At 45.1% G+C, this 23,560-nt stretch overlaps 1 protein-coding gene across 2 annotated transcripts in view; it reads left to right on the top strand.

Annotated features, from left to right (window-relative positions):
* Nucleotides 1-7,785, top strand: part of ADRA1A (adrenoceptor alpha 1A) — a 53,391-nt gene extending 45,606 nt beyond the window's left edge. For both annotated transcript variants that reach the window (XM_081891035.1, XM_081891034.1), the window contains one exon: nt 5,147-7,785. In XM_081891035.1, the coding sequence (XP_081747161.1) occupies nt 5,147-5,670 (524 nt within the window). In that variant the 3' untranslated portion in view covers nt 5,671-7,785. The remainder of the gene's footprint in view (nt 1-5,146) is intronic.
* Nucleotides 7,786-23,560: the final 15,775 nt, after the last annotated feature.

The following is a 23,560-nucleotide window of genomic DNA, read 5'->3' as shown; positions in this document are numbered from 1 at the left end:
TCCATTTCTGGGCCTGGGTCTCAGGCCCCAACTTCCATTTGATATTGGGGGCCTTCTGTTCCTCTGTCTGTTCCCAAGCTCTGTTTGATGCCCTTTCGGCTCAGAAAGAAGATCTCTGTTTGCCAACAAATATATTAGGGACCAGAATCTTGAGACTCAAAATCATGAAAAATCAACTCAGTGCTGCCTCACTGCTTGTATACAGTAAAGGTAAAGGTAAAGAGACCCCTGACCATTAGGTCTAGTCGTGGCCAACTCTGGGGTTGTGGTGCTCATCTCTCTTTACTGGCCGAGGGAGCCGGCGTACAGCTTCCGGGTCATGTGGCCAGCAGGACTAAGCAGCTTCTGGCAAACCAGAGCAGCGCACAGAAATGCCATTTACCTTCCCGCCGGAGAGGTACCTATTTATCTACTTGCACCTTGACATGTTTTTGAACTGCTAGGTTGGCAGGAGCAGGGACCGAGCAATGGGAGCTCACCCCGTTGCGGGGAGTCGAACCGCCGACCTTCTGATCAGCAAGTCCTAGGCTCTCTGGTTTAACCCACAGCGCCACCCACATCTCCTTGTATACAGTACATCCACCCAATTACAACACAGGTCATTATATAATTTCAGATGTGTCCCCAGAATATCTTGAATGTCCTGAATTATTTCAGTCTCAGACCTCAGTGCTCCTCTAGAGTTTTGAGCTGACCAATTGTGTATGATGACTTTTGGCCTCAAATTCTGGGCAGCATCATGGTGTTCTGGGTGGGCCCCCTTGAGATTTCTTCACTGCTCGGACTGGGGTCTATTCTCATCTCTGCTTTTGGGGAGCCAGGAATGAGGAGCAGGGGAAAAGGAGGTTCTGGCTATGTTAGTGCAAGCTCCCTCCATCCTGTTGCTCCCACAGCCTCTGCCTCACCTGCCTTTCTGGCTGCAGAGAGCCAGTGTGGTGTAGTGGTTAAGAACAGTAGACTTGTAATCTGGTGAACCGGGTTTGCATCTCTGCTCCTCCACATGCAGCTGCTGGGTGACCTTGGGCCAGTCACACTTCTCTGAAGTCTCTCAGCCTCACTCACCTCACAGAGTGTTTGTTGTGGTGGAGGAAGGGAAAGGAGAATGTTAGCCGCTTTGAGACTCCTTAAAGGGAGTGAAAGGCAGGATATCAAATCCAAACTACTACTACTACTACTACTACTACTACTCTTCTTCTTCTTCTTCTTCTTCTTCTTCTTCTTCTTCTTCTTCTTCTTCTTCTTCTTCTTCTTCTTCTTCTTCTTCTTTTTCCTGGCTGCAAAAGTTGCCAGAGTTCCTCCACCCCAACAAGCAGTTTACAGATGTTTCAGAGCCGGAACTTGCAGGTCCCTGTCCTTTCCACCACCCCAGCTGCTGAGGTCTCTGTGCCATCCCATTCATGGCAAGGTGGAGGAGGCCAGGAGACAGCATAAGTGCTGCAGTTCTGAAGAGTGGGGCAGTTTGCATCCCCATATCCTCTCGAGATCTACACCCCAAGAGAAGATGGAAGCTGCCACAACAACCTGCCCAGGGTGCCACAAACGTTTAAATGCAGTCTTGATAGCTATATGTTGGCTATGACTGGTTGGCTATGGCTTGCCATATACCCAAACTATATTGTAGCAACATGATATCTTCCTGATTACTGCTTGCACCCAAATTGGCCAGTATCAGCCAAGCAAATAATCTTGGAAGGTGAAAACACTATGTGAGGAATAAAAATTGTAGCAGATCAGAAAACAATGGCAACAAACAACCTTGCATTCGTTGCCTAAATATTTAAATAGGAGAACATTTGGTACAGCTCAGTTCTGCATCTGTTTTAACCCAAAGGTGTATTCTTTGCTGAAAGATGCACAGTGTTCAAAATGCTTTTCAACCTCTGCAAAGGCACAATAAAAAAGAATGGGGTTGTGTCCCATGCTAATCCTACTCCGAGTAGGCCAACTGAAATTAATTGACATGACTGGTTTATGTTCATTAATTTTAATGGGTCTACTCTGAGTAGACTGTGGCACTGTGCATGCATACATTCCCATTCATTTGCTGGCTATATGCTGGTTGAACTCTAAGTTATTAAGGGTGGAAGAAGCTGCTTGCTCATTCTTGCATTGTGAGCACTCTGAACAAACATTTCTCACTGAAGTTATTTTGCTTCTAACTATGACTCGTCTGTGCCTGACTTTAGCTGCAGAAATCGGAAGTCTGTTTTGGCTTTGAGCCACTTTGCTCTTCCCGTTTTAATTACTTTGGTGGGAGAAAAGCTCGCAATTCAATCACAGCTGAAATTACAAACTGCCTTGGAGCGCTAACAGCAGAGTCAGGCAGAGACAATGGCAATGTGGAAAGAGGGGGGCATAGCTCAGTGGGATGCAGCATGCTTTGCACAGAGAAGGTCCTATGTTTGATCCCTGTGATTTCCACCTCAAAGGCTTCCAGGCAGCAGAGCTTGAAAAGATTTCTGCTTCCTATCTTGGAATGGGTGACTAGTACAAAGTAAACAAAATATACAAGGTGGACAGATATGCAGCTCAACACAGATGAGCTAGTGGGGAAAGAAACAGATTGAGGGGTCTGGTGGTGGTGGTACCTTCCCCCCTGCTAGGGTGCGGGGTTTTGACAGGTGCCCAGCCATGCCCATCTCTGACGCCAGCCCTGAGCACTTTCTTTTTCAGCCTGAGGGCAGCATCCCCTCATGGGGAACCTTCTGGGAGCCCCATGTCAGTGGTTGGCAGGGCTAGAGCAATGGCAGGCAGATCAATGGATGTGACTCTCACTTTTCTACAGTTGCATGACGTTCCATGCAAAAAGGCACAGGTTTCGGCACACAGCTCCTTCCACCTTCCATTCAGGCAAGCATGAGGCATTATCACAGTCGAAGGATACAACTGGGCCCCCAATAATTATTTTTGTGCCCTCCAAATTTGCCGTTTTTAAGGGGGGAGTTTGTTTTAATAGACTGCTCCTATGGATCCTCTGCTATAATGCCATTATGCCAAAAGTTGTGTGTGAGAGAGTGCCAGCCAACCAAACCCCAGATGACATTTTCTTTTTTTGAAAAAGGTCATACCCATTATTACTATTTGGCCACACCCACTTTTATACTTGCCCCATGCCCAGTTTGACATGCAAAGCCTGGCAGGTTGACCAGGAATTAATGTAGCCCTTTGCCTGAAAAGGATTAGCCCCACCTGCTTTAAAGCACCTCTTTCAGATAAAGGGTTCTCCGTGTGGCCATCCTAAATGGCAGACAAATGAATGGGAGATGCTTTGGGCACCCCCTATACTGAGTTCACTCCCTTGACCCTGTAGTGTACCATTTGAGGACATAATTATGCCATGTGCTTTCCTGCCCCCACCAATGGCAGCCAGAGATGAGGAAACCCATGGTGTGTTGAGTGCAGGCATTGTGAGAGCTGGGGAAGAAGGCATGAAGCTGGGATGTCCTATGTCTGCTGCATTCCCTCCTGGAAAGAGATGAGTTTTGCCACAGTTATACATGCTCTGGCACCATCACTTTTGTTTTTTCCAGGTGCATGAGAAAGAAGGAAACTGCCTTATCAGTTTCAGATTATGGGTCCATCTATCTCAGTATTGTGTACACTGACTGAAATCGGCTCTCTAGGATTTCAAACAGGGGACTCTGCCACTCCTGCAACTGAGCTATTGTGTGTCCTGTTCTTTGGAGCCTTTGATGGGTTGTTTACGATAGTCAATTTGTTTAAATTATCTGATTTTAATAGCTTTTTTATTTGCATTAGTTGTCTTTTTCAGCTGCCAGGTTACTGAATATGTATGTGACTTCCACTGTTTGTTCATTAGTGCATTTATATTTCATTCTAGTTTTAATCATTTTATTGTAAGCCACCTTAAGGCTGTTTTTATTTATTTCTGTGGATAGTTCTATCCCACAAGGCATGAGAGGGAAGGCAAGAAGTAATTGAAGAAATGAGTAGCTAAGTAAATAATGCATGGACCTGCCTTATAAAACTTTGACTGATCCAGAATACATCAGCTAGGTTAAACACTCAGACTCACCAGAAATTTATTTGGGGAAGACAAGAACTGTAACTCAGTGGAAAAGAATTTGCTTTCCACGCAGAAGGTCTCAGGTTCAGTTCCCCAGCCTCTGCAGGTAGCCCAGAAATGTCCTCTGTCTGAACCTTTGGGAGCAGGTGCCAATCAGCTGCCTGGTTTGCATGTCACAGTAAGTCAAAACATGTTTTAGTGTGGATGTGCAAGTGTGCAGCCTCCTAGGAAGGAGATCACAGCTGCTTCACTGCTCCTTAGCTATTCTGCTACTGCACCATGCTGAGCTAAGCCATAGCTGGATTTGAACATCATATGAACATTGGCTCATGGTTTACCTTTTTCCAGACTTAACCACCAGTGTAACCAAGATTTGTGGATTTAGTCTCTGTGAAATGTGTGTGCCTAGTACCAGCAATGTCACACTCTCCAACATTTCTCATTCCCTCCATTTCATCTGAGTAATGTTGGATGCTATGCTGCCCCTTTGCCATATGTGTTTCTGCCCCCCCAGTTCTTAATCCCCCCCCAGCTGACCTTCATTGTCCCCCACTTGTTTGATGTCCCTCAGCCACCACACAGAACATTTCCCACCAGAGGAAGGGTAAGTGCCAGCACCACATCAACGGGTTGCAGCACACTCATTACCTGAACAGGTACTTCTGGGAGTGGGTCGCCTTCCACCCACCCACTCATCCCTTCACAATATGGGATTATGTGATGAGTGGGTGGGTATCTGTGTCTGAGTGTGTGTCCATCTCTCTTCTGCCCGGCAGCTGCCCCTGTGTTTCTGTGTTTGTGTTTCTGCTGCCTCACCTATGCATTCTCTCTCCCCCTCCCCAACAGACCCTCCTTGACCCGCCATTTTTGTTCCCCACCCTGCAGAGCATTTTAGTGAGTTATGCATGTGCTTCAGTCTCCCACAGTGAAATAAACAGGACTTAGAAGCTGAGCTTTAGCCATCTTGTTCTCCAGAGAGGTATGGTAATTGAATAATGTGGTGCTGGTGGGCACAATCAAAAACTTTATCCCCTGCCCTCACTTCTTTCTTAACTAGTTGATAATCAGGAATTGTGCTTCTATTATTTCCAGTAATGGTTCATATCTTTTCAATTCCAGGTTCTTTCTTTCCCGAGAGCAAGCCCTCAGAGACAATTTTTAAAATCGCATTTTGGCTGGGATACCTGAACAGCTGCATCAACCCCATCATCTACCCTTGTTCAAGTCAAGAGTTTAAAAAGGCATTCCAGAATGTTCTAAGGGCCCAGTGCCTCCCACCACGGAGGTACTCAGCCAACAAATATTCCCTTAGCTTCAACCTCAATCATGCTAGCAACCACGTCGCCGAAGCTCCAAAAGACGTTGTCCGCATCCCTGTCGGCTCCGGAGAAACCTTCTATAAGATTTCCAAATCGGATGGTGTCTGCGAGTGGAAGCTCTTCTCGGCCATGCAGAGTGTGTCCACCAAGAGCACAGCCTCCAGGGATAAGGCCAGCTGTGTGACAGCCAAAGTCAAGAGCAAGGGTTTCCTGCAGGTGTGCTGCTGTGCAAGAACATCAGGGGAAAGCATGGCAAAGGACCAGAAAGTGCCCACCATTAAAATACACACTGTCTCTGTCAGCGATAATGGAGAGGATATTTAAAGGCATCCATCATTCCGGTGGGACCAGAAGAGGTTTACATGCAGTACTTCAATATGGGCAACCTAAGGAGGGGGCAGCTTTTAATGGGATAATACAGACGGGAGAATGCCAGCAAGGGAATGATGCTAATGTGGAACAAAGCACGTGAGCTTCGACTGAATCCAAGTTATTGAGGGAATCTCAGGCAAGGTGATTTAAATCCCATTGAAATCTGTGGGATTCAGAAATGGGACCACTTGAGGCTGGACTTCTTCAAGCGATTCTGCTATTATTTCCTTGCTATTTTCAAGGCTCTGAGGTTCAGTTAGTTTTATTTACAACTGTTTAGCCATTGCGCTCTTAACTTTGGGGGTGGGGTGGAGGAAAGTGTTGTGGCATGTCCTACAATAGAAATCTATGAATATCTGTTATTGGTTTCAACAGAGGAACTTCTTTCTGGCTCTCAGTTTTTATGTCGTGGTGTAACTTCATACACCTAAAGGGGGAATTTGACAAGCCAGAACCATGAGTTAATTGGAGAAATGTGATGGTCTTTTAACTTGACTCCTTTCATTTTGTTGATTCCAGTCCTGTGAAACTTTGGACCATGTAGCTTAAAAGACACCAAAAGGGTAAGGGGTGGGGGACTTCAGTCCCAGGAGCAGAATGCAATCCCCTAGGCCTCTCCAACCAGCCTTTGAGGCTCTTCCTGTGGTACATCCCTTCACCTGGCCTCTAGTTGGCCCTGCTCCATACATCCCTTAATTGTTTTTGCCAGGCTGGAATATGTCATTGAACTGTGATAATGCCTTTTGCTTGCCTGGATGGAGAGGTCTGGGGACAGGGGACCTCTGGCATTTGTATGGCTGGAATATACTGCACAAAGACAAGGCACAGCCATTGCTCCCTCCACTCTGGCCCTGCCCACTACTGGCATGTGGCCACTGGAAGGTTGTCCATGGAGAAATACAACCCCTGAGGATGGGGAGGGGAGAGCTTTCCCACCTTTGCAATAGGGAGTACACAGCTCAGAACTGGCCCTGATTCTGCACTTGGCAACAACAGTTCAGAAGCTTGTGTACCCTTCATATGGACGGCAGACTTGCTGAGAACGGCTCCTTCATCCCATGTGGTCAAAATGTGGGAGGGGAAACACTACAGTCACAAGGAAATCATATGGGGGTCTATGATAACAAACCAGTACGCTCCCTCCTTCTGGGGTGCTAATCAAGTGGACTAATCCATATGATTAGTTCTGGGCATGTAGTTATAATATTCACTCATGGGACATCATCAAAGAGAAGCAGCTCCCACAATTTGTGGTGCAGATGTGAAATGGGTCTTATTCCCTCTCCCTCTCACAGGGACCATTTCCTTATTCCGAAAACATTTGCAAAAATCTCTGTGTATCATTTTGAAGCTTCACCTTCTCTGTGTTCCTCTTTGTTGCCTGCCTTGTAGTACATTCATTATTGAAGTGCAGCATGTAATGGTGGAAAATATTCTGTAGCAAAAGAATGTACCTTTGTCATAATAATGATGCCAAGAAACTGCCCTCTGAGTTTGTGGGGCAATTCCCAGCCCCTCCATCAACAACCAGTTGCCTTTCCTTTGTACTTGTTTGACTCCATCCCATCCCACATGGGCCACACCTGTTCCTTCAATAGCCTACCTCTACAGACTTCAGGTCATTCAATCCCTTTTTGCTTCCTTTTGGGATTTCCAACCATTATTGTTGTCATACCTACTCACTTAGGGTACACGTGCAATGTGAAATAATTGGAAACTGTGGAGATTCATATTACAAGGTTGCAGTGCAACACTGGTCCATGAGGGCAATTGGGGCACTGCCCTCAGCCAGCCCATACCTGCCCGACTTCTTACACACAGCCACCCCAAGGGGAGGCCTGAGCTGTTAGGTCCCTCCTCTTTAGTGCCTGCAGAAGTCAGCAGGGAGGAAGATGGAGACAAAACCGGAATTAGTTGGCTGTGCCTTTCATTGTTCTGGCTCCGTGTACCATTGGCCTCCCTGCCTTCCACCCTACCAGTCCAAATGGGCACTAGCCAGCACTGCACTGCAAGGCAGCCTTTTGTAATTATCATTTGCAGAATTGTGGGGCAGCAGGATTTACTAAGGCACCAGAATTGTGGGGCAGCAGGATTTACTAAGGCACCAATGAAAGAGAGGTTCAGATCCGTGTGATGTGGGTTATTCATTATGGGGATACTTGTTGAAGCATTGATAAGACTAGGGTTTAAGGCAGCCTTTGCCACAAGTCAACATCAAAGATTCAGTCTGTTTAAATCATGTGCTGGAGATTGGGGAACATGGTTATTTGGAGCCCTCTCAAGGAAACAGAAGTGAAAGTGCATGAAACAGTGATTCAGTAAGATTCAGAGTTTGTCCACATTTCCGCTTGTCCTGTGCCTAAAAAGCATGAGTCCAAGAGGCCTTCCACTTGTCTCGTGTTTCTAGGCATGGGTCTGAGCAGTTTTCTGTTTGTCTCACTGCATTCCCTGCGAAAACCCACTCTTTACTGCTGAATTGAAGCAAACTCTAATCTACAGTAAACTTGATTGACATTCAGGTTTGATGGTGTCACAAAGAAGCCTCTATCCACCCCCCCCCCATGCATCTTTACAACAGGGTCAATTTAATTTATGTTTTCCTGCAAAAAAATTCTGTTCAAAATTGTTTCTTAGATCCTTTCTTGGTCCTGGATTTCATAGAGTACCCCAGGGAAAGGGAATTGAATTTAAACAAGTTCAGGTATGCTGTATAACTGTGCCCATGGAGACTTATTTCAATTGACTTTGGCTAAATTAAATTGCTTTTTGTGGGATTACCAAAATATAAATCAATCTTCTGCAACAAGGATGAAGCAATTTATCCTTCAACTGTTGACGTCAATGAGAGTATTTTACATTAATATATTAAAAAACAAAAAAACATGTTCCCTCATTAAACCAGATTACCTGAATTTGGATGATCAGAGACCTAAACAAACAGGAATGAATAGCAGTTGCACAATACCTAATTCTGAATAACTTTGAATTTGTCCATTGAGCTCTGTATAAGCAAGAGATTCCTACACTAGGGCCAGCACTGGGAAACGTGTCCCATGCTCATTGGAACTGTGTGTGGAACATTTCTTAAACACGGAGGTTAATGGGGACTCCTTTGCTGCTAGTGGACTCTAAGCTGATGCACATATGCAGGGTTTATTGCTTGATGACCAAGTGGGTGAAGGGGCCATTTCAGATCAAATGTCACACCAGAACTTCTAAACCATTTAAAATGCATTGGAAACGATCCAGATTCAAGCACTAGACATGTGTCTAAAGGTAAAGGTAAAGGTACCCCTGCCCGTACGGGCCAGTCTTGACAGACTCTGGGGTTGTGCGCCCATCTCACTTAAGAGGCCAGGGGCCAGCGCTGTCGGGAGACACTTCCGGGTCACGTGGCCAGCGTGACATCGCTGCTCTGGCGAGCCAGAGCCGAACACGGAAACGCCGTTTACCTTCCCGCTGGTAAGCGGTCCCTATTTATCTACTTGCACCCGGAGGTGCTTTCGAACTGCTAGGTTGGCAGGCGCTGGGACCGAGCAGCGGGAGCGCACCCCGCCGCAGGGATTCAAACCGCCGACCTTTCGATCGGCAAGTCCTAGGCGCTGAGGCTTTAACCCACAGCGCCACCTGTGTCCCAGAGACATGTGTCTACTCCCATGTAAAAAGCTTGCATGTAGCAACAGTAATGGGGCCATACTTACAGCCCCACTCCTGATACTGCATTCCCATCACATGTGTTGATAGTAGCCCTTTTAAAATCAGTAGGACAAGTTGCTCATCATGACGGCCTTAAGTCCAATTGGTTCTGATAGAAGTAAAGCAAAGCTAACTTAATATAGATTTAAGTCAATACTTTTAAGTGAAGTCATCTCACATTTTCAGCTGCCAGTCATCATGTTGGACAAATAAAACAGTGAAAAGGCATGTCTGCATTATCTAGGGCTGCCATACATCTGGAATTTCCTGGACATAGCCAGGATTTGTCTCTCAAAAATGGCATCCAGGTGGAATTTTTGAAAAGCAGCAAAAATGTTCAGGGAAACCCAGGCGTATGGCAGCCCATATCAGAAGTGTAGGTTTTTTGGCAATTTTCCTTAAAAAATAGGTTTAAAAAATCATTTATTTATTTACTGAGATTTTGCAAAAAAAAGGGGGGGAATAAAAGCTGAACAACTTTTGTATCCGGACATTCACTTTTTGAAATATGGCAACCGTAGCACAACTTCAGTTTATATATTGGACCAGGAATATTATGGTGTTTTTTTAAAAAAAAAAATCTACAGATTTCGGGTTGCCAAAGTTTGCTTTCTCTCTGGAGTGCCTAACATGAAAAGCTTTTCAGATAACCTCTCTTCATACCATGCCAGTGTCATTCAAAGATTCACAAGACCAAACATATTTATAAGAGCTTTTCCCATTTTGTTAGGGATATCAAGAGGCCTGACAGTATGGCTGTCATTTCCCTCCCTATTGCTATAGCCTCATAGGGATTATATAGAACGTGTTTTAGACATTGAAGGACCAAAAGCAGTTCACAGCAAATGTGAGGTTTGCAATGTAGTAATTGACCTTTAAGGAAGCTTGAAAGTAATTTGATTTGGGTGTTTTTCCTTAGTTTCAGCCTGTCAGGAGATTTCTGCACCCTCTGTAGAAAAGAGGTAAAGTACACATTTGGAATGAATAGTTCTCAGCTCTGTACACCACACGCTATCTATAGAAATAATCTGGCAATTAGCTTTGTAATGTAGGCAGAAAATGCATCTATAGCATCAGAAGAAAATGGGATTCAATGCAGTAAGCGAACTCTAAGAACTGAATTGAACTGCATGCTAATCCTTAAATCTTCACAATTTTCCAGTATCCAATAGATAGGAAGCTGCTTTTTCTATTCATCCAGCTAGCTTATTATTGTTCTTCAATGACTGCTAGTGGCTTTTGAGGATTTCAGGCAGAGATCTCTCCCAACCCCACCAGGAAGTGCTGGGGCTTAAACCTGGGACTACCTGCATGCAACGCAGATCCTTTGCTACTGAGCTACAGTGCTTCTTGCTTTAAGTTACAGGGAGGCAGATTTTGGTTGAGCATTAGGAGACACGTATTGATGGTATGGGCAATATGACAGTTACCTAGAGGGATGGTGTGCTCTCCTTTGCTGGAGGTCTCTAAGCAGAAGCTGGGCAGCCATCTGTGAAGGGAGCTCTAGCTCTGGATTACCTCGGGTTATTCGTTCTGGAGGTCCGGTCTTAACCTGAAACTGTTCTTAACCTGAAACACCACTTTGGCTAATGGGGCCTCCTGCTGCCGCTGCGCCACTGGAGCACGATTTCTGTTCTCATCTTGAAGCAAAGTTCTTAACCCGAGGTACTATTTCTGGGTTAGCGGAGTCTGTAACCTGAAGCGTACGTAACCCGAGGGACCACTATATTGAGGTTGAATTAGATGGCTGAGCGTGACAGCAGCATATTCTGTGGCCCTTAAAAGCAGAACTGGGCCCTGCCCTGGCTTGGGAGGGTGTATGGCATAGGCGCCAACTCCTTAGGGCTGAAGACACCTCAGCCCCCTAGATATTGTTTAGTAGGGGGCTCAGCACCCGCCCTCCAATATTGAGAGGGTGGAGGAGGCTGAGCTCTGGGATAGGCCCAGTTTCTCCAGCTTCTGGCATGGGATGGAGCTGCTCCTTCTTCCCCATGAGACAAGGCGAGCCAGGGGCACCGCCGGCACTGCTGCTTGCACCGCCACTGCCTCCCCCTCTTCCTCCTCCCACCACCATGAACATGAGACTTTTGGCAGTAGCAGCTGCAGTGACCACAGCCTGGGCGAGTCTGGAACCCTACCATGGTTGGGGAGCCCTGCTGCAGTGCTTTGTTTCTGCTGCCCTCAGGGAGTGTAGCCCTCAGGCTGCAAGAGGTTCCCAAGCCCTAGCGTAGGACAATGCTGACTATAAATAGAAGCTGACAGTAGTATACATTTGAAGGGGGGCATTTTTGAGATGCATTGTGGAAACAGCAGGAAAGAAAGAAAAGAAAAGAAAAGAAAAGAAAAGAAAAGAAAAGAAAAGAAAAGAAAAGAAAAGAAAACTTCAGCAGAGGATAATAAAGCATATGATTTGCATGCAGAATCAACCCTTTCTCCTGAGGGACTGCGGATTTTAATGAGCATTAAAATTGCTCATTACCTCAGAAAGGATAGTGTAGAGTTGGAAATGGTTCAGAAAAGGGCAACCCAAGTGATTAAGAGGGTGGAGCAACTCCCCTAAGAGGAACAGTTACAGCATTTGGGACTTTAAAAAAAAAAAAGCGACTAAGAGGCGATATGACAGAAGATTATAAAATTATGCATAGCATGAAGAAAGTGGATAGGGAAAAGTTTTTCTCCCTCTGCCGTAACACCAGAACTCGCATCCCCACCCCCCACCCCGCATCTGAAGTCCCATTCTTCCCATTTCTGCACAAGCTTGTGATTTATTTATTTATTGAGGGGGGCAGGAATCATCATGAAAATGTATTTATGTGAATTTCTCCCAAAATGCACATTTTTTCTATGCATTTTCTCCGAATTTTTGCAAGCAATTTCTACCAATTTCTGCATTTTACTTTTCCCTGTAATAACATTGTTTGGTTGGTGAACTGTACCACAAAATTCAGAAATGTGCAAATTTCACAGGAGCACAATTTCAATTTGTGTTTTGTTTCAGAAATTGCAAAACAGGGTATTTCCAATGCATTTCAAACTAATTTCTTGCTCATTGCTATTCCACATCACCTGCATTCTGAGCATTCATTTTGATCTGTTTGCAGGCAGGTTAGACATTATCACATCAAGCATTATTCACACCACCCAGTTCATTTTCCTGTCCTTGGAAAAAGTCTGATCTTTTGGGAAAATCAGGATTGCTTTCCCCACTTCCTGCTACCTCCTCCCCTCAAGATGTGGCCTCTAATATCTCCTCCGCTTTCCATGACTCCCACTGAGCCTTTTACAAGTTTCTCAGAGCCAGATGCATCTCACTGTTTGATCTGATTGCAACTCACGAGTAAACTGCTAGTTTGGTGACTTCTTCCTCCCATTCCCCATATCAATGTATTTTTATTAAGAGTTTGTTAAGATTGGTGTGTTTGGGAGAATTACAGCCTGCACAGATTGTTATGGTGTTCCAGACATGGCTGCTGAATGGCTAGTTGGATTGTTTGCATTTCTCATACCCATTCTATTTTTGGCAGGATTTTACTTGCTATAATAGCCCCCCACCACAAACCCCAAATTGTAGATCTATAGCAGGGGAGTTTTTGCTGAGCTGTACCAAGGTTTGGTCACGCTGTACAGTCCATCAGACATTAATCCTAAACTAAACACTCTGCTCCTGAACTGAAATGTTATCGGGAAGGTGTCAGTGTGTTTGGACAAGCTAAAATTAGAAAAGTGACACTCCTGCTGGCATCATTCCATGAGGTGTGAAAGTCAAGGTTGGGTTGACACAGAGCCCTGGCCTTGGAGGGTAGAGGCTTGCCAAATAAACCCCGTGAAGGAACCCTGCAACCAATGACAGTTTGTGAGTTGGAAGTAATTTGCTAAAACATTTAATCCCAGGATTGTGGTATTCTGTCTAACAGTTCTGTTATAGGCTTCCTAGACAAAATTTGCTATTCTCAAGGTGGTTTAACAGTCAATCCGTCTTCCCAGGGAATTCTGGGAATTGTAGTTCTGTGCGGGGGGGCCGGAGACTCCTAACAACTCTCAACATGTTTAACAAACCACGGTTCCCAGGATTCCTTGGAGGGAAGTCATGACTGCTTAAAGTGTATGAGTGCTTTAAATGTTTGCTATAGATATAGCCATAGTGCTGGCTGGTGAAAAACAGGGAGGCCAGCAGTAGGTGGTGCCAGAGTCAATGTCAGGTGGAACCAACTAATTTTAGCTTTGTGCCTGCTGAGTTCTACATGGAGAACCACTGGGACTAAGGAGAAGGAAGCTGACAGCCAGGGCCATCCCCTGTATTGGTTGGAAGAAAGAAGGGTCTGAGCTTGGTGGTGCAGTGTCCCATTCATCCCAATGGACCAGCCTCCACTGCCTTTGCTCCTTAACCTGCTGCTGCTCCACAGCCAAAGCATCATACACTGTCAAGGAAACACCTTCTAGCCGACTGCTATATCTAAAAAGGCTGTCTCTTGTGCACCGATAATGATTACTGGGGGGAAAGAAAGAAAAAACAATGGACTTCTCTGCTCCCTAAGTTAACAGCATCTCTGGAATAATGAGTTGTCCTCAAAACCGGTGTCAGGGACTGGAGTCTTTGGAAAGCTACCAAGACACCAATACACTCCAGAAGGGCCAGTTTCAATCCTTGACCTGTCACAGCTGCCATTGCCTGCTCACTTGCTCAGCTAAGAGCTCTCTAAGTGAGCAGCTGACAAGCGAGGTGGAGGAGACATCTCCTAAGGAGAGGCCATCCCACAAGGGCATCATGCCAAGGGCCACTGCCCAAACCTGCAGTCAGCCATCTCCTTGTTTGAGGAGACCCTGGACAATATGTCCTCCTATGGACCTCTTCTGCCCCTCTCAATGGTGCCTGATTAGATTACTTGGCTGCAGCGGCAGCTGTACAAGTACCAATGGATGGCTGTGTCTAGCCACTCTATAAATTTCCCACACTGCCCCAGGCCAACAGTAGACTGGACCTGACATGGCTTGCCTTTCAGGGTCAGAAAAATAAATAAGGGGGTAGGGCAGACATTGTCGGTGAGTCCTGTGAAGGAACTGGGGCCCTTGAAATTGCCCAAGGACAGGAGGTGCTGACACCATCCCTGACTGTTCTTACTTTTTGAAGTGACTTTGTAGAGCATACAGATAGAGCAAAAGTGCTCCATCATCCTTGGGTTAAAAAGATCCTGAGTATATTGAATTACTTTGCAGAGTTAGCACACAGCATGAAGCTGACTGTGCAATGGATCCTTTGCTGAGAGATGGCAGGCTTACCTTGGCTGCAATCACGCAGAGATACACTTGCTCTGGAATCATGAAAAAGGCTTAGCTTGTTTTTATAGGAAATGCATACTTGGGTAGAAAAGGTTCCTAACTCTTACTAACTAAGGTGGAGGTGCAAAGGACTCTTGCACTCCACAGAGATACATCCAAAGAGGTCCTGTCTCCAAAGGAGCTCAAACGAGAGGAAGGGGGAGGCACAAAAGGAAAAGCTGCAAGCTGAGAATGTCAGTAACATCAAAGGAAAGGTCATCAGGAAGATCAGGGAGACCCTTTAGGAATGTGAAGCTTCCCTTCTCTATAATATAACCCCATGCAAACCCCTTAGCAAGCTGAGCTGCATCTCAACACTTCCAGTAGATATTGCAGAACTGCTGGCAGTCAGAGGAGATGGTACCAGATCTGACCGATCAATGATTTGACATGGCAGAAGGCAGCTTCATTTGCAGGGAGGTGCAGCTATGCTTCACTTTTGTGCTCCCAGAACAATCCAAAGTTGCAGCCAAACCCTCACACCCTAAGAGGTAGGCTGCCACCCTGATTGCAACTCAGGAGTAGTGCATATAGAACAGCCTTATAGAACTTGGCGCCTTCCACAAGTTTTGGACTACAGTTTCCATCAGCTTCAGCCAGCATGGCCATGCTGGGTGGGGGTGGTGGGAGTTGTCGTTCAAAAGCTCTAGAGGGCACTAGGCTGCTGAAGGTCCCAGGTTCAGCCAGGTAGTGGGAAAGATTGTGCTGCTAAACCAGAGCTCAGTTGTGGCTTTGCATCCTTCAGGCTCCAGGATCAGTTCCTGGCTTCTCTCGACAGAGCTAGAAATGTCCAGTACCTGAAATCCTGGAGAGCCTCTGCCACTCAGTGTAGAGTAGCCAGTACTGACCTAGATGGACCAGTGGTCTGATTCAGTATAAAGCAGCTTCCTAGTTCCTATAGGTGAAACAGACAAATCCTCACCTGGCATGAGGCAGACTTCTGTGTTCCTAACTACTGGACGAAGGTGAAATGTTTTCTCTTTTCAGAATAATAATAATCTCACAGTTGTGGGCAATCAAAGAGGCTCCCTGCTCATTAAAATGTTCATTAAATTGATGGACATCTGGATCAGTGATTACAAAAGCTACGTATTTCAAGAACCGTGTTTAGTGAAGGGGGGGGGGAGTCCTTACAGTGACTGTCAAATTCAGAGAATCAGCTGGATGACAAACATACCAAGCTTACCCAAGTTTATTTGTTAAAATATTAGAAGCCACACTGTGGGGTAGTTGGGTGGGTGTGTTTAAGCCAAAATGGAGGAAGGGAGAAAAGAGAGGGAGATTCTAGGGAAATTGCTTCCAAAAATGTGCATATTAGGCAAATTTGTGTTCAAAAATATATTTATTAGATTTTTATCCTACCTTGCCTCCAAATAGCTGAAGGTGGCAGCATACCTGTTTTTCCATCCCCTTTTGATCCTCACAACAGCCCTATGAGGTAGGTTAGGCTAAGAAGCAGTGACTGGCTCAAACCCAATGAGCTTCATGACTATGTAGGACTTTGAACCCTGGTCTCCCATGTCCTGGCCGAGCCCTAAAACTCCTGCACCACGCAATGCTGATGAATTTTCATGCAGACTTTTAAAAGGAATATTTGCAAACTGAAGTTGGGCACAGTGAAGTGAAGGTCAGAAATGTGAGACACAGAAAAGGACAGTTGTAGTGGTTAGAATTGTAGAGTTTAGAGTTTAAACATAACACATAACTTTAATTCGTATCCTAAAACAAATTTACGTGTGTGTGTGTGTGTGAGAGAGAGAGAGAGAGAGAGAGAGAGAGAGAGAGAGAGAGAGAGAGAGAGAGAGAGAGAGAGAGAGAGACTGGCAGACTTGTGACGTATTCTGAGACACATAGCAGCATAAAACAAACTCCTGCTGCACTCACTCTCTAACACTCTACGGGTGATAAGAGACCTTACTGAAAAACTGCTTACTGTGGTGACATCATAGGATTCTGTACTATATTAACTCTTTCCGAAGCCTTTTGGCTGCACTCCCACAAGAATGTCAGACTAGAACTGTGGTGACCCTGGTTCAATCCCTACCTGGCCATGCAGCTCCGTGGTTAGTCACTGTCTCTCAGCCTAAAGTACAAGGAGGGGGAGACTGTAATGTTTGCTGTTCTGAACTCCTTGCAGGAAGAGCATGATAAATATGGTGACACTCCAAGAGCAGGTTCTGTTTTCCCGCCCCCAGCCCTTGAAACTCCTCCACCGCATCTGGGAGCAGCAAGCTAGTTTAAAGAAGAAGAAGGAGGAGGAGGAGGCAGCCATGTGGCACACACAGTTGTATTCTTCAAGTGGAACAGCAAATTGATTCATCAGGAAAGGCTGGGAGGCTCCCACCACTTCTCCCCAACTTCTCTCGCCTGAGACAGTTCCCTCATGGTAGGAACTATCCTGATATCTGCCACTGCTATCAAAAGTGTCCCAAAGGCCTCTCATTTTGTTGGCCTGTGTGTGCATGTTTTTGCTTAACATTAATGAAAATGGACTTCTCATATGTAAGGAAACAGCGAAAATGCCAGCATTAATGTACTGAAGGCTATAAATTTTCATCAACCCTTAATAGTCTTTTAGCCCTCTCATTTGGGTGCACAAATATTTGAAGAACTTTTTAAAATATGGGATCACATACCATTCCTCCAAGAAGCTATGTAAAGAATCTTCATTTCGAAGTTTTGTACTGCGGCCAAAGTAGAATATAATTCATTCCATTTTCTGACCAATGTTTTAATTGGAACAGACAAGAGGTTTGCAGAGCTGTGAGACTGAGCTTCCATTTCTGATTTCTGATAACCTTCTCTGACAAAATAAATGGTTTCAGCAAATGAATTCAGGCAGGGCAGTGACCTTTTCACACTCCTCAGTGTGATCAAATTCATTTATTTGAATCTAGTCATCAGACCGTTACAAAGTTTAAACAGTAAGAATATGAGGCTAGGCAACTTTTCAGCCTTTTGGCCAAGATCAATACCTCAATTCTGTGACCTGGGGTTCTGCAGAATAGACTACATTCCAAGTCAATTTGACTTAGTGGGGTCTCACTAATAGAGTTTTTCTCTGTTTCTGTTTCTGTATACTATAGAATCATTAGCAGGAGTTCCAAGGGCGTTTCCACACAAGGTTTAGGGGGGGCAGTTCTACTTTGTCCTCACACAAAAGCTCTATTCAAACATTCATTTCTAAATACATGGGACTAGGCATGAGTGGGACTGTCCCCAGTCCCTTGATGCTATCACACACACTAGCAATGTCCCACAACACACAATTCATCATCCAGCTTCCATATAAGCCAAGGTTTCTACCAGTCAAGGTTCTTGTCCCACCTCTGCCAAGAGGAAATATTACATTCATTGAAGCAGCTCCCTGGAGAACTGAGCTGATTGTGCTTTGGATGGGGAATGTTGCTGGTGCGCATGTTAAGTTGTTTTAAATTGTTTTTAATATTGTGTTTTAATATTGAAACCCACCCTGGGATGTTAGGATGAAGGCCAAGAAACAAATACATCATCATCATTAAAGGGCTAGTCCGGCCTTTTTTCACTCGTTCCTTGTTGTATCTGGAAGTGAATGTGACTATTGCTTCTAAGACATGGAAGCCACACAGTGCCTATGTGCAATGTGACCCCATTTCCCATCCGTCAACATACTGATAGTAGACAAAGTGAATCCTGGCAACATACATGTCTGGACTGATGCTATAAGAATGATTTCAGGCTTCAATGTTCTCTCTGTCCTGCTCTTTTCTCCTTGTCATTTCACAAGTCCCAGCAAAGTGCAATCTGTGTCTCTTATGTGAAAAAGACTGATAGCCGGAATCAACCATGTTTCCCAATCTTTCTTTGCAGGAGAAGTGTTGAGCCTGTTTTGAGAAATGAAAACTAGTGTGGTGTCTTTTCATGTGTTGTCCCAATGCAGAAAATGTGTTCTGATTTCTTGGACTGAGAACCAAGGCACACATTCCGAATTGACAGCACAACATTATGGACATGCATGTGGCATGTCCTGTTAGGAACTTCTGCTGCTCTGCTGGAAATAGGGGAGACTGGAACTAGATACAGCATAGAAGCCATGGGATCCCGAAACCTGTATTTTTCACTGACCATGGATGTGGGCACAGGGACATTTGGAGAGAAGAAGCAGTGGGCTGGAAGAGAGTTCTTAATCCTTCAGCTTCCTTGAGCAGCTCCCCTTCTTTGTTGAATTTTAGCTGGGCTTAGCTCGACTTGGGGTGGTGCCTCTGGGGAGGGATTGAAAAGGGAAAGTGGTGGGTGGGGGAAGGGTCATGGCAACTTCCCTTCATTCAATTGCTTCTTTTCCATGTTCCCTCCATTCCACATTCACCAGTAAATCTGGGTTGGGAATCCTGGGTAACGCCTGGGTTTCTGCTTCAGAATTCTACAAAAAAAAATCTGTTGTGCAATTTAGATTCATGCAGATGGAATTTAGGGGAGGAAACTCCAAGCGCATTTTGGATGTTGTTTTCAGCGTTAATGAATTTTCTCTATCATGCCATTTTTAAAGATATTTGTATCTCATTCAACATGGTGCAATTAGTGCTTATCGTTACCTTGAACACAATTCATTGTATTTGGAATGTTAACAGGTTGACAAATAAATTATTGCAGGAATGCATATTTTGCGAGTAATTATTTGTCTGTAATTATTTTGGTGGATTGTGATATTATATGGTGATTAATATAAGAGCAATGGAGCATCATTTATCTTTTGGGCCCTGGTCTTCTGGTGTCACCATCAATCCTGTTTTTATTGCATAAACATTAATATTAACTGTCTCGATTCAAAATGGGTTTGCACTTTCCAATAACTTTAGAGTTGTCTGAGAGCCCTCTGAAAGATCAGAAAGAACCCACCTATTAAAAATCAAGAGGAAGGAAATCAATGCCAAGGAAGACATCAGTCAGGGGTTAGGCAGGATGACCCTCGGGTCCTGTCCAACTATGATTCTATGATTGCTCTGGTTTCACCACACTGTTGTTGTTGTTGTTGTTGTTGTTGTTCCGATTTATTCCTCATTTACAGCAGTGAAAAGCACTCATCCCCAGGCCCAGGAATCTGTGTAACCTCAAGATAATAAAAACAACTGAAGTAGAGGAACTAGACATATACAACAGATTTGAGAGAGGGATATCAGCGCTAATGCAACAGTAGTAGCATACACAACATTACTCATGGAGAAGTTCAGGAACATGATTTTGGGGGAAATTAAGATTCCATCCCACGCTTGAGCAAGTTTATGGAGCTGTTTCAAAGACTGGAACAATGCCTTTCAGCTCTGTAATTTCTGTTTTGATCTCTGCTTTAAAAGACTTGGCTGCTCTGTTCCTGCCACCTGCAGAAAGCAACCTGCAAGGCTGTGATGATAACAAAAGCAAGAACAGAACGGCGAATCAGAAAGCTCCATGAAATGCAAACCTGTAGGAAATGTGTCACCACCAGATTTAACCCTAACCCTCCACACCACCCCTGAGGCTGCCTTTCAAAAGCATTCCTGCTTCTTGTTGGCCAACTGCAGCCTGTCAGTTTTTGGGAGAGGGATTCAATTGCACACAGGAAAGTCAGCTTCGTGCAACTGAAATGGATTAAAGTGCTTTGCCACTCTAGCACAAGAAGTCCACTTTGCAGGGGAAAGTGGACTTTTGCAGTTAGGAAAAGAGTGGAGAAACGCACTGAAAAGTGTGGGATAAATTAATGTTCGACAGGAAGACATGTAACCTTCTCACAAACAAATCAGAGCATAAGCGATGTTTCCAGAATGCCAGCAAGGCCCTCATCTCCTTCCAGCCTTCCTTCCCTTCCATATGATCTGTTTATTGAGCATTCATCCTAATTTACTTGAACAAGGCTTACATGGAGGTCACACTAACTAAAAGTCACCGAGGGTTCAGCTGCTCCACAAGATTTGGAGGGTGAGGATTGCATCCACAAGCATTAGTTGTTGGATTATTATTATTATTAAAATATTTGAGGGGGCCGGGTCCCCCCACAAGAGTGATGGGTATTGCCATTCAAATGGTGTGTGTGCACCGCATCATGTGACCAATTATGCAGGTGGGGCTTACTTGCCTCCCCCCATATTTTATTCAAGTTGGCACCCCTGACGCCACACTCTTTTTTGTTGATTGTTAGGCACATTTATTGCCTATTTTGATACAGAAGAATGGGGTGTAGATATTCTAAACAATTAACATTAGGTATTTCTATCAACTGAGCCTCACCTGCAATTTGAAGTGTAACAGCCCAGACCATTTACCAATTCAGTGACAACCAGGCCTAAATCAATCTACTTTAGTGTTTATCAGCGACTCAGATGATAGTATCACTGTTCCGTGTTTATTGGCTGGGTGCCTCCTAAGCCAAATGTTCCAAAGGCTGTCATCTTTCATGATTTATTCCTTGAGAAAGATACTAGGGAATCCAGAATGTTACTCCAGCATCAGGAATGCTCAGAGTTTCCCTAGAGAATCATAAAATGTTAGAGTCAATGCTACTTTTTGGAGGTCTGAAACAGGACATAGGTTAAACAACCCAAGTTTCTAGTTGTGTTTGTATGTGCACACAGAGAGAGACATCTATAGTTTCCCTGAGCAAAGCCCCTTTGAGATATTTAATTATGTTCATAGCTCTCCCACTGAAACCAGTGGGACTGAAAAGCCATTAATTCTGCTTCATAGCTGCAGACTGGGCACATGACTGCGCATTTGACATTTCTAGCACAATTTTCAAAATCATAAAGAATTTGTCTGCTTCTGAACAGAAGGCATTTACTCATTATTTCTGTAGCACTTTTCAGCATGTGCATGCTTGAACATTCCCATGTCATCGATTTGAAATATCTTTCACATGTATCACTTGTGCAAGGCATTGGGATTGGTTATTCTCTTTTGAAATGACAAAACGATGCAAAACACCCACACCCTCCAAAAAAGAATATTGAACACATAGGATTGTATCCAATATAGTGCTGCTAAGCAGCAATGGAACACATCTCCATGCTGCCTGGGCTGGTGTGCATGTGTGTGCGCGCACCGGGGTGGGGTGGGGCAAGGGGCGGAAGACTGTGACCCCCCCCCAGCCCCTGTGGCTGAATGTGTGACACCAGCCCAAAGCAGCATGGCTTTGCACCCTTCTTGCACCAGCCTCCCTGGATCGAAACCTTGAAAGCGTCTTGAGGAGGATGGTGGGGGAGGCAGCAACCATCTGCCCTTTGCTTCCAGCCTCACGTGAGAAGGGTGCAGCAGCCACAACACTTGGGGCTGGTGTTGTCCCAATGGCAGCAGGGGCTGGGCAGCTGTGGTGGGCTCCATTTGTCCTCCACCACTCACTCCACCCCCACACAAGGCTGGGGTTGAAGGGCACAGGGCTGTCGGGTCCCCACTCCGCTGCCCCCCAGCAGCCCGTGCAGGGGGGAGCCTTGGTTCCTCTGACACCAGGAGAGGAGCACTAGGCCACAATCTACAAAGTCCACGTCCCACTTCCTTCTCTTTCCCTCCCCAATATTTAAAGTTACTTGCAGTTTGGCATGCTTGCCGGAAGATATTTATACAGTCTAAAAGTTATGCATCCAGTACTTGGGCAAATTACAGTTTTAACTCAGTTCATAAACTGGAATGCTTATTAAAAAAAAATCATTAGCAGATGTTTATTTTTTCGTTCTTATTTCAGTCCCTGCAGATTTTCTCCTTGCAGTTCAATACAGTAGCACCTCGGCCTACGTGACCCTCGGGTAACATAAACTTCAGGTTGCAAAAGTGGCAAACCCAGAAGTGTTTCGCTGCACGCGCATGTGCAAAAGCACTCTACCACACTGCACGCATGCGCAGAATCAGTCCCTCCGGTTGCGGAAACCTCGGGATCTGGCCAGAGCTCTGGAATGGATCCCGTCTGCAACCAGAGGTACCACTGTACTGGCATCCAGTGGGGAACCTCCTCTTTACCACTCTGGTGTGGATCCAATTAGTTTATTCTTCTTAATATTATCTTTTGACCTCATCTAACTGGTCTGAATTCCTCTTATTTTTGGAGAGGCTGCTGCTTCAATGGTGAGCAGTTTGCTGTGGGTCTTGATTGCGCCATGTGTCTGCGCTCAATCTCAGAGCTCCCTTGGCTCCCTCCAGAACTTTGGGAGTTCCTAGAGAGTGTCCTTCGACACCGCTGGACCTTTCAGAACCCAAACGTTTCCTTTTGGGCTTTTTAGAGAAAGTGCTTTGCCTGAGCTCCGTTCCTGCCCCTTCACAGCAATTGGGCCACTCAGAGCGGGCGGTCTCCAATGCCCACAGCCAACCCGGAGGTTGCCTCCATACTTATTCAAGTCTATACCATAAATTTAGGTTTGTTCAATTAAAAGGGATTAAAGCACATCAACAAAATAAACTTTTTGGCAATTAGGAAAGTGATAGGGAAATGATCTGAAAAGTGTGAGATGAATGAATACTAATAATATTCAAACAGCCCACAATCAAATTAGGCTGAATGCTCATTGTTGTATAACCTTCCCACAAACCAAATGCTCAAAAGAGACTGGACATAGTCTAACCTCTATGTAAACTTTGTGCAAGTAAATCAGGATGAACGATATGGGGGGCGGGGTCACCTGGAAAAGTCTGTAACACTTGTCAATTTGTCTGAGCCCTACCTAAAACTTTAAAATGTGGTACATGTTGGCTTAAACCAAGAACTACCTTCACTGTCGGTGGTTCGAATCCAGCGACGGGGTGAGCTCCCGCTGCTCGGTCCCAGCTCCTGCCAACCTAGCAGTTCGAAAGCACATCAAAGTGCAAGTAGATAAATAGGTACCGCTCAGGCGGG

The sequence above is a fragment of the Podarcis melisellensis genome, assembly GCF_964234715.1.
Source record: "Podarcis melisellensis genome assembly, chromosome: 15".
NCBI lineage: Eukaryota > Metazoa > Chordata > Lepidosauria > Squamata > Lacertidae > Podarcis > Podarcis melisellensis.
The sequence above is the reverse complement of the archived record's forward strand: the minus strand, read 5'-3'. Positions and strand labels throughout refer to the sequence as shown.